General features: G+C 45.4%; 1 protein-coding gene across 1 annotated transcript in view; it reads left to right on the top strand.

Annotated features, from left to right (window-relative positions):
* PLEKHN1 (pleckstrin homology domain containing N1) overlaps window positions 1–16,182 on the top strand; it is a 68,981-nt gene that overhangs the window by 15,162 nt on the left and 37,637 nt on the right. Inside the window, exons 3-4 of the mRNA XM_084821687.1 lie at window positions 13,565–13,711; window positions 15,531–15,611. Coding sequence (XP_084677813.1) covers window positions 13,565–13,711; window positions 15,531–15,611 — 228 coding nt within the window. The remainder of the gene's footprint in view (window positions 1–13,564; window positions 13,712–15,530; window positions 15,612–16,182) is intronic.

The following is a 16,182-nucleotide window of genomic DNA, read 5'->3' as shown; positions in this document are numbered from 1 at the left end:
CTCCGTCACCCTCTAGCAAGGAACCGGCTTTCAAAATCCTCTCTCTCTCGTGAGGTGCCGTAAACGCTGAGAGCAACAAAAAGAGATCAAAACCTCCGCTTGGATTAATCGAGAGAGGGGCAATGAATACGTGTCTGTGAGAAATATAAACACCCCAGAGGGTGGGAAACACCGCTGAGTGATGAATGGGGTGACAAAACACGAAACTCTGGTTTCTACCTGCTTAGGCCTCAAGTCAAATGTTTTAAGTGGGTTCTGCCTGAGGAAACGTGGGAATTCCTTTATTTCTTTATTGGGGTTGGTTGGAACTTTGCATGTATATCCTGGGTACAATAAACTGGGGGAGTTGAGTCTGTAGCTATCTATACTGTGATAACCTTCAGCATGTTAATGTTAAGAACATGTAGTTCAGGGGTGGGGAACCTCAGGCTTGGAGGCCAAGTCCAGCCCTCCTGGGGCCCCAAAATGACCCCCGGGTGTCAAGGGCTCCTTGGAGGGCTCTGTCAGTCTAATCCAGTAGCCAAGTCCAGACACAGACAAAGGGATTCTTTTCAAAGCTTTATTCTTCTTTTACAACTTAACAACTCTACAGGTAGCAACTAGATCTGAGCAGCACAGTACCTATGCCCTAAGTTGGAACAGTTGGTCCCCGATTGAAAGGCAATTACTGGCAGACCCCTGAATATAAGGACTAGGGAGAATCCCTCCCCTTTTCCCTTGGATCCTCTGGGCGCAACCATTCCTTGAGCGCCAACCGGGCGCTACGCCTCCTTTCCGCGCCCTCCATTTGGCGCCGCTCTCTGCGTCTGCGCCGCGCATCCACCAAGTCTGCTATCTGTGCTGGGTCACTCCCTGGACTGCTTTCTAAACTAGGAATGTGGGTGGGAGGAATCTCCGTCAGCTGTTGGCCCTGGGAAAGAGGAGCGCGCTCCTCTCCCAGGAGCGACTGCTCTTCCTCAGCATCAGAACTACTCTGGGATTCTATGGGCTCAGTGTCCACCCTGACATCGGGGGTTCTCCAGAAAGCCACGCCACTTCCTTTGTCTCCACCCCCTTTCCCCAACCACTGATTATTTGGTGGTATCCAAGCATTTGCAGCCCCCCTGCCCCGATTCTAAAACGTTGAAATGCTTCTCCAAAGTCTTAGCTACTAAGAGCTTTAAGATAAAATATGCTGGCATTTATATTTTTGACCCCGCCCCCTTTGCCTTCGGCTCCTCCCACCACTGCAATGTGGCCCCCATGAGCTTCTCTGAAATGGAATTTGGCCCTTGGGCAAAAAGAAGTTCCCCACCCCCTTATGTAGGTATTAGTGTCTCGTCCCCCCCCCCCCCGCTGCATTTCTGTCCTTTTCTACCACACCTCTGATAAGGCTGAGGATAAACCAGGCCCTAAGGTTTATTCACATGTTATGATTCACCAGTAAGACATCTCCATATGTGTGAATAATATACTCCTAAATTCAACTTGTCTTATACAAGCGTAGATGAATTCTACAGGCTGATACTGGAAATCCCCCGTCTTTTACCCAACCCAAACCTTGCTTACCCATTCATGCAGTAAACTGTTATGAAGCACTAACTAGCAAGACAAGATGAAATCTCATCATCATGTGAAAATTCCAGTAACATTTTTAAGGTACACTTCATGTCTCAAGCTTTTTAAATAGATTACTGTTTTATGTCACGATTTGATCATTTTAATTGTATTGTTATATATTGTAAGCTGCCTTGACAACTTTTTGATAGGTAAGGTACAGATGTTTTAAATAAATAAGGTGCAATTGTATGCGTAGGATTGCACCCTAAATGTCCTATTTTCATTTCCCCCTTTATAATCAGAGTATCTTGGCTACTTGTGGGGGCGGACCCTAGCAATGTTGATATTCTAATATGTCAGTCATACTCACACGGTAATTAGCCACTTGTCCACAGTGTTCAGAATATAACTACAGTCTATCCACTGGCAGAAATTGTTGTGAACCACCCAGACAGCTTCAGCTATTGGGCGGTATAAAAATGTAATGAATAAATGAATAAATGAAGGAAGGAAATTGTTGTGAACTGCCCAGAGAGCGTCAGCTATTGGGCGGTGTTGAAATGTAATAAATAAATAGTTTCTAAACCAATTCATATCAACAATCCTTAATCAGGCCATAATCTGTAGCTGCAATCCGGCCAAACCAGGTTTCCTGACTTAGTAGGATGTTGCCGGTGATTTACGTAAAGCAGGGGTGTGCTGAATGTCTATTGGCTCACAAAGCCTGGGAACACTGGAAAGATGAAAATCTAGTTGCCACTTAGTAACCTGAAGGGTGTCTAATTAAGTCTGGGTGTGTGGCTGGCTGTGGTAACACACAAAACAGGCGGCGTGTTGGGGTGTGTGGGGAGAGGTGGAAGAAGCTGTTCAAAAATGGCTCCTAGTTCTTCCTTCCAGAGAGCATTCCTTCCTTCATCTTTCTGCCAGCAGTATCTAGGGTTATTGGTTGTGTTCATTTATTGGTATTATTAAGCATTTTAATATTATTTGCTGTATGCTGTACAGTGGGGTGGGCGGAAGATAGATCTCCAAATGTTTTGTACTTCAACTTGCAGAAGTCCCTGTCAGCATGGCCAATGGTCAGGAATTCTGGGAGTTGAAGTCCAAGATATCTGGAGATCTACCTTCTGCCTACTCCTGCTGTACAGAACACACTGACACACAACTGCTGGAAGTAGAAGTATCACATGGCAAAGCACCCTTGCAGGAGCACTCTTGAGGTCATCATATGCCTGCAAGTTGCCGCATTCTGAAAAATGTTAATTTTCTAATGTTCCAGGATATGCAGGCAGGGAAGGAAAGGGGTACCTCCATTATATCAGAGTGCTTCAAATGGCAGTAATTCTCAAAGTCTGTGCATGAGAGATCTGCTAGTGTACCATAGCTGCAATCCTATACCCACTTACCAGGGGGCTTTGTGGCCCACTGAACTCAATGGGACACACTTCTGATAGATGATCTTGGAAGCTAGCTAAGCTAAGCAGGGTTAGTACTTGGATTGGAGACCGCCTGGGAATCAGGCTTCCTGCACTGAGCAGGGGGCTGGACTCGATCGTCTTATAGGCCCCTTCCAACCCTATGATTTTTTGATTCTATGATATGCACAAGACTGTGCTGTGAATAATTAAAGGAGTCTGTGAGCTCAAAGGACCTCCTCATAGAGAAGTCTGCCCTCTGTGTCTCTGTGTGATTTACTACAGAATTACCTGCTCTTGGAGGAGGTTACCCACTACAGCAGGAGTGGGCAACTTGTGGCCCTCTGGATGTTTTGGCCTAGAACTCCCATCAGCACTTGTCAGCCAGCCAATGATGAGGGACCATGGGAGTTGTAGGGCAAAACATCTGGAAGTTGTAGGGCAAAACATCTGGAAGGCACAAATTGTCCACCCCTGAAGTACAGAATTCCTCAGTCTTGGAGGGTATCTGCGGCTTCTCCACATGAGTTACTGCTGTGACCTTTCCTCCTTCCAACTGGCCTTCACTGGGGTGGGGGGGTGTAATAGCTGCCACCTGTCTCCGTTTTGGGTGTGATAGGGTATTTGGTCACTCCCAGTGCAATGAAATTAACTACCCTCAGAGGAAGCATGGGAAGTGGCTCGTACTGCCACGCAGCCTTTTCAGGTGTAAAAGTGAAGGCGTGTACCTCCACATTTCATTTGGAATTGGGAATTTGATGGGGAAAGGCCGCTGCACACAGTTCTACAGCCACATGTATCGAAGGCTCAAAGTGTACGTTGTGTTATAATTATGGGTTCCGATGCTTTTGGGCAGCTTTGTGTTTCTCCTGCAGGGAAAGTGGAACACATCGACCAGTGCCTATCCTAATTAAAGGTTACCCTTTATAATTAAATGCCAGGGAAACAAAACTTGAGTTTAAATGTTTCTTCTGTCTGCGGCTTGCACGTGGAATAAATTCTTTTCTTTGTGTTGCCTTTGCTCTTTCCTGATCTTTGGGCCCACAAAGGATATAAAAAACCAGGGCGCTATATCATTTTAAGCAGGGCCGGCGCCAAGGGTGGGCATGCTTAGGCACCTGCCAAGGGCCCACAGTTGCTGCTCCTCTTCACCATTGCAACCTGCTTGTTCACCTGCCTCTTGCTCTGGTCCAGATAACGGAGGTAGTGAGGAGGCAGAGCAGTAGATGCTGCTGCCTATTTGCCCACTGGCTTTCTGCCTGTCCAGCAAACAAGTGGTAGCAATGATAGGACAGAAGACAAGGAGCAACAGTAGCTGCCGACAATGGTGGTGAGAAGTTGGACTTACTGCAGGAGGGGGCCCACAGACGCTTTTAAGTAGAAAAGGCACAAATGTTGTAATTTGGGAGAGTCCTGAAACTCATAGCCATAGACCTGTGATCAACCAGTCTATGAGACAGTGTGGTGTTGTGGTTAGGGTATTGGACTGGGACTGAGGACATGTGGGTTCAAGTCCCTACTAAGCCTTGAAGCTCACTGGGTGACTTGGGGCCAGTCATTGACTCTCATCCTAACCTACCTCACAGGGTTGTTGTGAGGATGAAATGGAGAGGAGGACCAAGGGTTCCTTGGAGGAAATGCAGAATATAAGTGTAATAAATAAATAAATCTCCTCTCCACATCAGAACAGAGCAGAAAAGGCTGGGGAAACATCTGTATCTTTGGTGTAGCGTGAAAAGCAGTAACTGATGTGCCTGCATTAGCATTAAAAATCACATACAGCCCTTAATTTGAATAGCTAAAGTACTAATTGTACCTTTAAAACTAGGGACAGGGAGTCACCAGACAGCCACAATGCCAGGGGTGCTTCTGGAAACATGGAGGTTGCAGAACTGCATAAATTGGAATGTGCAGGTACTGTGCGTCTTGTTTCTGTGCTGAAGCAAGGGCTATGGAGATGCTGAAGTGAAAATTACAGCCCCTGTAATGGGAAGATGAACATTATGATGGCTACTTATGAATTGTCAAAAAAGAGGACACACATCTGCATAAAATGTGCACATGCTGATTTATATGGGGAGATGGGACTTTAGAAATACTTAATATAATTTAAAGAGAAATGCAGAAAATCTCATCATAGTACGGAAGACTGTTTGAATGCCGAAAACCGTGATCAGTTTTAGCCAAATTCTCCCTGAGGTGGTAAGCCCCAGAATGCAGGAGTCGGGGAGAAGGGTGCCATGTTAGTCTTCTTCTTGACGTGCACGTTTTCTGTGTGCATTGAACTTTTCTTTTTAATTCAAAAGCTTGCAGACTCTTTCAGCAATGGTGGTGAAACCAGCCAGAACTAATGTGTGAAGCTTTAGCTGTCTTTATATTTTGAATGCCACAGAGTTTTATTACTTTAGTAAGAACTAGGCTATAGATACACATATATAATAATTGATGCTATACAATAGTTTTCAGTGTATGATTTTCTTTCTTTTACATTTATAGAATCATAGAATCATTTCTATCCTACTTTTCATGGGATATCCATTCTTTTAACCTCACCAAGACAACTCTCTGAGGTAGCTTAGGATGAGTGATCTCATCCTAAGATGGATCCTTCTCGTCAGTGGAGAAGGATCCATTCAAACTTCCAGCTGGCCCTGAGACTGAGACTTGCTTCAGAGTTAACATGCATAGGATTGCAGTTCTATTGGGAGTTCTTCATGCCCAGATCTGAGGTTACATACCTTACAAATCACAGAACTTGACCTTAGGAGAGATGCATACATTTCTGCCTTGCATATTAGATTACTTGTGCGAGTAGTACCGAAGTCACATATGATGCTTAATTTAGCCCTCAGACAAGGGCCAGAATCTGTGCGTGGAGTACTGACTGGTGATAATAAAGTGTTCCTCTGAACATGTGCAGATTCTCTCACCACTGAGTAAAACACAAAAGCCCCCCCCCCGCTAATTCCATCACCCCACACACAGCTTGAGTTATGAGGAAGGGCCTTGAGGCTAGGAGAAGTCGCCGCTCATTTAGTAACATGTGAAGGGACCCTTAGCAAGCTTTTGATTGTATGAGATGAGAAACTCTGTGGTGCTCAAAAAGCCTGCATTTTCTGTCCCTATCAGACACTGACCCTGTGAAAACCAGAATTCATGTATATTGCTTTTTTACTTAATCATCCATACCTTGGGATACGGATGCAGAACCTCTGGTAAGGGGGCCAAATCCAGCCCTCCTGGGAACCCAATGCAGCACTCTGGGATTCCCCAGAGGGCTATGCCTCTTTTTCTCCAACAGCTGATCATTTGATGGTTTCCTGGCTTTTGTGCAGCTTCTCCCCTATTCTAAAAGGTAGAAATGCCTCTCCCAAGGCTGAGTTATTGCCAGTGAGAGCTTTAAGCTACAATATGCTGCTATTGGTGTTTTGGCCCTGCCCCTTTTGCCTTTACCCCTGCCCACCAGGGTGTCAAGTTCCTTAGTCCTCTCCCATTGCAATCCACACGCTCCAGGAAACAAAGCTTCACACTTTTTTTTTTTGTTCAGTCGTTCAGTCGTGTCCGACTCTTTGTGACCCCATGGACCATAGCACGCCAGGCCTTCCTGTCCTGCGCTCTCTCCCGGAGCGTGCTCAAGTTCATATTCATTGCATCGGTGATGCTATCTAGCCATCTCATCCTCTGCCGTCCCCTCCTCCTTTTGCCTTCAGTCTTTCCCAGCATCAGGGTCTTTTCCAGAGAGTTTTCTCTTCGCATTAGGTGGCCAGAATATTTGAGCTTCAGCTTCAGTATCTGTCCTTCCAATGAGCAGTCAGGGTTGATTTCCTTTAGGATGGACTGATTTGACCTCCTTGCAGTCCAGGGGACTCGTAAGAGTCTTCTCCAGCACCACAGTTCGAAAGCATCAATTCTTCGGCGCTCAGCCTTCCTTACAGTCCAGCTCTCACAGCCATACGTTACTACTGGGAAAACCATAGCTTTGATTAGACGGACCTTTGTCGGCAAGGTGATGTCTCTGCTTCTTACTATGCTGTCTAGGTTTGCCATAGCTTTTCTCCTAAGGAGCAAGCGTCTTTTAATTTCATGGCTACAGTCACCGTCTGCGGTGATCTTGGAGCCCAAGGAAATAAAATCTGTCACTGCTTCCATTTCTTCCCCTTCTATATGCCAGGAAGTGATGGGGCCAGATGCCATGATCTTTGTTTTTTTAATGTTGAGTTTCAAACCAGCTTTTGCACTCTCCTCTTTCACCCTCAACAAGAGGCTCTTGAGATCCTCTTCGCTTTCTGCCATTAGGGTGGTATCGTCTGCATATCGGAGGTTGTTGATAATTCTCCCGGCAATCTTAATTCCAACCTGTGATTCATCCAACCCGGCGTTTCTCATGATGTACTCTGCATATAAGTTAAATAAGCAGGGTGACAATATGCAGCCTTGTCATACTCCTTTCCTAATTTTGAACCAGTCGGTTGTTCCATGTCTGGTTCTTACTGTTGCTTCTTGTCCCTCGTACAGGTTTCTCAGGAGACAGGTAAGGTGGTTTGGTACTCCCATCACTTTAAGAATTTGCCACAGTTTGTGTGATCCACACAATCAAAGGCTTTAGCGTAGTCAATGAAGCAGAAATAGACGTTTTTCTGGAATTCTCTTGCTTTCTCCATGATGCAGCGAATGTTGGTGATTTGATCTCTAGTTCCTCTGCCTCTTCGAAACCCAGCTTGTACTTCCGGTAGTTCTCGGTTCGCATACTGCTGAAGCCTAGCTTGTAGGATTTTGAGCATCACCTTGCTGGCATGTGAAATGAGCACAATTGTGCGGTAGTTTGAACACTCTTTGGCATTGCCCTTCTTTGGAATTGGAATATAAACTGACCTTTTCCAGTCTTGCGGCCACTGTTGAGTGTTCCAAATTTGTTGGCATATTGAGTGCAGCACTTTACCAGCATCATCTTTTAGGATTTTAAATCGCTCAGCTGGAATACTGTCATCTCCACTAGCTTTGTTGTTACTAATGCTTCCTAAGGCCCACTTGACTTCACTCTCGAGGATGTCCGGCTCATGTTCAGTGACCGCACTATCATGGCTATCAGGGACATTCAGATCTTTCCTGTATAGTTCTTCTGTGTATTCTTTCCATCTCTTCTTAATCTCATTTGCTTCTGTTAGGTCCCTGCCTTCTTTGTCCTTTATCATGCCCGTCTTTGCACAAAACGTTCCCTTGAGATCTCTGATTTTCTTGAAGAGATCTCTAGTCTTTCCCATTCTATTGTTTTCCTCGATTTCTTTGCATTGTTCATTTAAGAAGGCCTTCTTGTCTCTCCTTGCTATTCTCTGGAACTCTGCATTCAGTTGGATATATCTTCCCCTTTCTCCCTTGCTTTTCGCTTCCCTTCTTTCGTCAGCTACTTGTAAAGCCTCATCAGACAGCCACTTGGCTTTCTTGCATTTCTTTTTCTTTGGGATGGATTTCGTTGCTGCCTCCTGAACAATGTTACGGACCTCCGTCCATAGTTCCTCAGGCACTCTGTCTATCAGGTCTAATCCCTTAAATCTATTCATCACCTCCACTGTATATTCATCAGGGATATGATTGAGGTCATATCTGAATGGTTTAGTGGTTTTCCCTACGTTCTTCAATTTAAGCCGAAATTTTGCAAGAAGCAGCTCATGATCTGAGCCACAGTCAGCTCCAGGTCTTGTTTTTACTGACTGTATGGAGCTTCTCCATCTTTGGCTGCAAAGGACATCATCAATCTGATTTCGATATTGACCATCTGGTGATGTCCATGTGTAGAGTCGCCTCTTGTGCTGTTGGAAAAGCGTGTTTGCTATGAGCAGCGTGTTCTCTTGGCAAAACTCTATTAGCTTTTGTCCTGCTTCTGTTTGTACACCAAGGCCATGCCTGCCTGTTATCCCGGTGATTTCTTGACTTCCTACTTTAGCATTCCAATCCCCTATGATGAAGAGGACATCTTTTTTTGGTGTTAGTTCTAGAAGGTGTTGTAGGTCTTCATAGAACCGATCAACCTCAGCTTCTTCGGCATCAGTGGTTGGGGCATAGACTTGAATTACTGTGGTGTTGAATGGTTTGCCTTGGATTCGTACTGAGATCATTCTATTGTTTTTAAGATTGTACCCCAGTACTGCTTTTCCCACCCTTTTGTTGACTATGAGTGCTACTCCATTTCTTCTAAGGGATTCTTGCCCACAGTAGTAGATATGATGGTCACCGGAATTAAATTCGCCCATGCCTGTCCATTTTAGTTCGCTGATTCCCAAGATGTCGATGTTCAGTCTTGCCATTTCATGTTTGACCACCTCCAGCTTACCTTGATTCATTGATCTGACATTCCAGGTTCCTAAACTATATTGTTCTTTACAGCATCGGACTTTCTTTTCACCACCAGACACATCCACAGCTGAGTGTCTTTTCAGCTTTGGCCCAGCCGCTTCACTCTTTCTGGTGCTACTTGGAAATTCCCTCTGCTCTTCCCCAGTAGTATATTGGACACCTTCTGACCTGAGGGGCTCATCTTCCGGCGTTATATCTTTTAGCTTTGTGCTACGTTCCATGGGGTTTTCTTGGCAAGAATACTGGAGTGGGTTGCCATTTCCTTCTCCAGTGGACATTTTGTCAGAACCTTCTGCTATGACCTGTCCGTCTTGGGTGGCCCTGCACGGCGTAGCTTATGGCTTCACTGAGTTATGCAAGCCCCTTCGCCACAGCAAGGCAGTGATCCATGAAGGGGCTTCACACTACTTTATTAGTAAAGGACTAGCTTCTGTACAAATGCAGATTCTAGGAAACTGTTAGACTGCATAGGACCAGCTAATCCACACACCTGCAAATATCAATAGAGGATACAAAGTGGAAGTCAGAGAAGTTGCCAGCAGTCTGGGCATAAACTTCATGGCCAGACTTGCTCTGCAGGGATGCCCCTCCCATAGGGTGGCTCCCTCCTACGTTGGCTTCCACGAGTGGCCAACCTGGCAGAGCGTCTGAGCCCTGCCCCTCACTTTTCCCGCTTCGCTCTGCGACAGACCCTAGCGTCCCTCAAGTCACACCCCTTGCCCTCCTCCTCCTCAACTTGAGTTCTCATGGTGGAGGAATGGGGGAGCCGCTCAGCCTGGGCTGTCTGTGTGCCAAGGTCTTGGGAAGAAAGTCTCGCCGTATCTGGGCTCAACAGGGAGGGTGCCTCCCTCTGCTCTTGCTGTTCCCATGCTGATTCCAAATCTGAGCTGCCAGACATCTCCACACGCTCAGAGTCATTCCTGATACAGGGGAATGTGGCCCCTGAAAGCTTCTCCTAAAAGAAATTTGGCCCTCAGGGTATAAGAGCTTCTGCGCCCCTGCTTAAGAATGATGTTTCTCCCTTTGCCAGACGTGAAGTGGGGCCTGTCTGGCTATAGGCTTTGCAGTGTCTTGATCCAATTAGGCCCAGCTACAGCCAGAGAAACCCAAGATAAATAAAGGGCTTGTGGATAATTAGCACCTTGTCACCAGTTAACTGGTTCCTTTCTCTAGCTGTTGACGGGGCTCTGAAGTGGCTGTTGTGCTAAGGTGAAGCCCATTCCAGGGAAGTGAGGTAACTAAGGTGCCCAGGGCAGTGTTGGCCTGGTTAATAACTGCTGAGCCTTCATCTATCAAGGAGGCTCTTGCAGCTGGCTTTTTGGCACCACCATTTATTAGAAAGTAGGCACATATGGATTAAGACCGGCTAATTCTGCTGGCTGTGCCTTCCCGGCTAATGCTCCCTGCCCACCACTTGATCCCATGCTCTCGTTCAGACCATAGAAGAACTTTTTTCCAATTTTGACAGTACGTTAGTTGGCGCTTATACTCTGCTTTACTGCAAATACCTTCCAGTGTTTGGCAGGGGAGAAGATCCAACAGTTGCTTTCTGGTGGTTGAAGGTGGATGACAGCTGAAGGGGGTATGACAGCAGGCATTCTTGCCCATGCTGGGCTACTCAGTCCCAGGATCAGTCTCTGGTGAACAGGTTTTGCAGGGTTGGGGGGGGGGCGGTATAAGGCTTCAAAAACCTCCCTAACCTGCTTGACTACACCAACAGGACAGAAAGAAACGGGTGTGTACACCACGGGAAACACTGACCCTCTTATACCATCTTCAGCTCTTTCTTTAAAAGCAGCAACAACTGTTAATTGAGTCTGCATTCACACAAACAACGGTAAAAATTGTTCGGTGTCAGTACAAATATCATTTAGTGGGGAGATCACTCTGAGCTGTTGACATTGCCTCAGTGCTCAGAAACAGCAAATGAGGTGGTAAAGCAGTATCTGGACTGTGCCATTTTAGACTGGGGTGGAAGGGGTGGGGGAAGAATCATGTATTTATTTACAGCATTTTGACTCCACTCTTCAGCCAAAAAAGCCTCCCCAGAGCGGCTTACAAAGATTAATAATAAGACAGTCCCAGCCCTTAGGTTTACAATTTAAAAGACATGGCACAAAAGAAAAAGGGATTGGGAGGGAGGAGGAAAAAAGCAATGATTGAATGCTACACAGATGCACACATAAATTTCCTCCATATAGAAAACTAGCATGTCAGGGAGAAGGCTAGGCTAGAACCCTTCTATTTGACATGCTAGTTGTCTATGAGCATGGATTTGGGGGGGAGTATCAAAGAAGAGTATTCCATCATGTGAGCCCCCACACTGCAGTCTGAAGTGATACAAGTCTGGCACAAGCACCACTAGGCCTAAGGCTTTATATGCAGGATTGTGTCTGTGCACAAAGTAAAATCCAGATTCTGCATGCAAAGCTGAATTCCATGACTTTTATTAAATTGTGCCAAATAAACAAAACAGCAGATATGTATACTTATTTCTAGAATAATGTACTCTGCTTCGTTGTGTAATTGGAAAGGGAAAAGAGCTATGTAGGGCACTAAAGAGATCTAGTTCCTGACCACTGGAAATCTTGTTTAGCCTTTTCTATGGCTTCTGAGATGGTTTTATCAGACATTGCCCACGTGCTTTCGAGCCCATTTTCACAGTCTTGAGGACTAGGAACTTGTTTTTTGTTTGTTTGTTTGTTTATGAAAGATAAAACGCTTAGCTGTTAAATTCTGCACCAAGTACAGATTCCACAGTTGTGTGATGCAGTTGTGTGATCCACCTGTGGAATTTCAGAATATACAGCCCTGTAGAAGAAAGGCAGTGAAGGAAGGAAAGAGAAAAGGAAAGAAGGGAATCAAGGAAGGAAAGAAAGAAGAGAGAGACAACAAATTCAACTTAGTTCTCTTTGAAATCAATGGGACCTAGTTTAATCATAACAAACTTTTCACATTGATTTTAATGGGATCTAAGTTCAGCCAACTTAGTTTGGATTCAACCCTGTGCAATGTAGTAGTTACACTGTTGAACCAGGGAGAGCCAGGTTAAACCTCCCTACTCAGCCATGAAGCTCACTGGGTTACCTTGGGCCATCCCCACCATCTCAGCCTAACCAACCTCACAAGATAAAAAGGGGAAGGGGGAACCCACACATCCCCTCTGAGCTCCTTGGAGGAGAGAAAATTGGCTCAGAAGGATTAGACAGGTGTCTGATCCACATGGATGCAAATCCCAGTGTATGATGACTTAGGACGATGATTTGCTCCAGAAGTTAAGGAGTGGGCTCGTTTTGACGTAGGAGAAAAAACGACCTGCTGGGCCAGGCACGCGGCTGCAGAGGCACCAAGGCAAATGAGAATGAGGCATGCCTAGAGGCTAACAGACATGTAAAGATGTGTATGGAAACAAATTCCCAGTGTCCAGGGGGAGGAGAGAGCTATAAACAGCGGAGCTCAGAAAACCAGTAAGAGGGAGGGTGTGCTTGAATCTGAGCTGCTGGAATTGACCTTTGGCCAGGTCTGGCAACCTCTAGCTTTGGGGTTCAAATTAAGTTTAGCACCTTTTCAAGCTGGTTGGCTGGATTAACTGCAGTGCTGGATACAGAGGAGATTACTGTTAGTTTGTTTTTAAACCCACCTATTGACTCCTCTCCAGGGTTGCAAGCAAGGAGACCGTATTGCAGTAAATCCTTGGCTAGCATGAAAACACAAGCACCACCACAACCCCCTTTAGCCCTGGTCCTATTGGAAATGCATATCTGCTGAATTTAGGGTTTCCAATTCTTTGATTTTGAAAAAGCGACCTTTCCCTTAGGGAGGCACAAATCTGTTCTGCCTGTGTTTCGCAGATTGTCAGGTGTCTCTTGTTCCGTCCTCCGCTCATTGACAAAATCGGATTTTTTTGTATGAGAATTTTGTTCATTTGCAAATGCGCATCTGCGCTAATGCTCATAATGCGCATTTGCAAAGGTATGAAATTGTGCAAATCCCCCAAAAGTTAAAAAAAATTCCACAAGTCTGCCGAATCTGCCTGATTCAGAAAAAGTCTGTCCGCTGTGGAATCTGCAGTTTGGATTCATAGAAACCCAAACTCATTTAAAGCTGTTGTAGACTTCGCTGTCATCCCTACTTTCTCTTGACCAGGTTATGAATCCTCCAATCTCTTTCAGGTCTTTATGGATTTGACCTCCACTTGTGATGAGCCTTTTTTTGACCCCTTAAAAAACAACATGGTTTGTTTTTCATCTTTGTTACAGAGCCTCACAAACCAGGAAAATGAGAAGGAAAACTTGGACCAGCGTTTCCCAAGCCTGTTCAAGAAGGGGAGGCGGAAGACAGTGGTGCGGAACATGGGGCAAATTATCCATTATTCCAAGGTCAAATTTAAATTTCAGCACAGTCCGGTGAGTTCCACAGAGGAGGAAAAGCGAACGCCAGATTTGTCTTTTTTTTGTGGGAGAAGGAACAGCATATTGTGGAGCTTCAATGGGGATGCTGCAACAAGATGTTGTACTGTATCCCAGCTGCAAAGAGGAGCTCCAGCCAGCTTGGAGTGTTTGCAACTCACAGAGGACACTTGTATTTATTTCCATTCCCACCTTTTCCCCCCACTGTGCCGTATGGTGCTAAAGGGCTTAGGACTGGGCCTGGCTGGATAAACATAAGTGCTTTATTGCTATACAGTATGGGGAGGAGAGGTGTTTTGTTGTTTCTATCCTTATGGCATGCTTACCTCCAGGATACTATAAGTCATCAGGGGCTCAAGGAGGTCAGTTCCCTCTTCCTTCTCTTCCATTGCCCTTTTAAAGAAATGGACACTTCCAAAATTTTATGGCTAAATTGACCTCAAACATAGACAATTTCTCATATAATCTAGCTGACTTCTGGTGCCATTATTATTATTATTATTATTATTATTATTAATTTTCTTTTCTATACTGCCCAATAGCTAAAGCTTGCTATTCACAAAAATTACAAACCACAAATACAACATTATAATAAAACATAGCATAACATTTTAACATACAAAATTTTAAACAGTTTAAACAGCTAAAAACAATTTCAGTAAACAATTTCAGTAGCAGACCTGTGCAAGAAACAGCTGACATAGATGCCCCACCATATGCCATTAGGTGCCTGGGAGTAGAGGATAGTCTTAACCTGGTGCTGAAAAGATGACAGTGTTAGCGCCAGGCAGACCTCAGTGGGGAGCTTGTTCCAGAATTGGGGGGCCACCACTGAGAAGGCCTTCTCTCCTGTTGCCACCTTCTGAGCCTCTCTCGAAGGAGGCACTTGGAGGAAGACCATAGATGTTGATTGTAGTGTCTGGGTAGGTTCATGTCCTTTAGACCAGCCTTCCCCAACCTGGTGCCCTCCAGATGTTTTGTACTACACCTCCCAAAATTATCCGGAGCTGTGGTATCTCCTGCTCCCGTATGGACCTGCCTGTACATTATGATCATCTGTGGAGGCCCTCCTGTGGATGCCTCCACTTTCAGAAGTGAGATGGATGTCCCTGAAGTAAGGGTGGAGAACCTCAGGCCCATGGGCCAATGCACCCCTCCAGGGTTGCCCAGATGGCCATACCCCCTTCCCCCGACTCCATCCCTTCCCCCAGTCACCAATCGTTTGGTGGCTTCCCAGCTTTTGTGCAGTCCCCCCGCCCCATTTTAAAAGGCGGAAATGCCTCTCCTAAGTCTTAGTTCCTGGCAGTAAAAGCTTTAAGCTGCAATATGCTGGCATTGTTTGTATTGTTGGCTCTGCCCTGTTTTGCCTTCTGCCCCTCCCATTCCTGGGATGCAGCCCTCAAGAGCTTCTCCAAAATTGAAACCAGCCCTTGGGCTGAAAGAGGTTCCCTACCCTGAAGTCAGGGCCTTCTCAGCAGTGGCATCGTGATTCTGAGAATGCCCTTCCCAGGCACTTTGTCAGACCACTATACTTCTGGTGTTGTATAGGCACCTATTGAAAATGTTCTAATTCACTCAGGCTTTCAGCAGCCTCTGAATTCTTGGCGATGGCATTTATGAACCACTTTGGTTGGTGTTCACTTCTTGTTTTCGTCTCCTTCTTTTTAAAAAGAGTTTTCTTTCTTTTTATGCTATTAGATGGTTCCCTTCGTGCTAACTGTAAGCCTCCTTACATGGCCAAAAGGCATGCTTGAAATAAATGAATGATCTCCCTCTGCCCAAAATAACATTTGTGAATGTGTCCTTTCTGTTGCAGGAAGTGAATGACTGCTATCTGGAACTCTTTCAAGCCTACCTCTATTTTCAATCCCTCGGGCCCAACGGTCTCACCTACCAGGTAAAGGAGGACAGAATCCATGTTGGTTCCACCTCATTTTAATTAAATCAAATAACTATAGAGTAGTTATTGTGTAAAATTCATTCTGTCTGTGTTTCGTGGGTTGTCAGGCACCTTTCACTCCATCGTCCACCCATCGACAGAATTGGGGGTTTGTAGTTTCCAAATTTGCGCAAATTCGCACATGCAAAAATGCTGATTCCCATAAAATGCACAATTCCCCCCAAATGCACATTTCCGTGCTTTAGCCTATGGGGGAACTGTGCGTTTTCGATGAGTTTTTTAAAATGTTTGCATATTTTTCTAAGACAAAATGTGCGCAAAATTCCCAAAGGTTAGAAAACCAGTCTGCAAGTCTGTGGAATCCACCCGACAGAGGAGAAGCTGGTCCACTGTGGAATCCGCTGGTCAGATTCATGAAAATGCGAACTCATTTGGTTCTGTTGCAGATTCTTCTGACATCTCTACTACAGACTGAGTGATTGGCTACCTCTTGCCAATCACTATGGACATTCAGTGGTAGGGCGCATGCTTTGCATGCAAAAAGTCCAAGTCCAAAAGTCCTCAGCAG

Source organism: Heloderma suspectum, chromosome 15 (genome assembly GCF_057233095.1).
Source record: "Heloderma suspectum isolate Gila_16-S chromosome 15, 16-S_ref, whole genome shotgun sequence".
Taxonomy (NCBI): domain Eukaryota; kingdom Metazoa; phylum Chordata; class Lepidosauria; order Squamata; family Helodermatidae; genus Heloderma; species Heloderma suspectum.
This window is presented reverse-complemented; position numbering and strand designations above follow the sequence as displayed.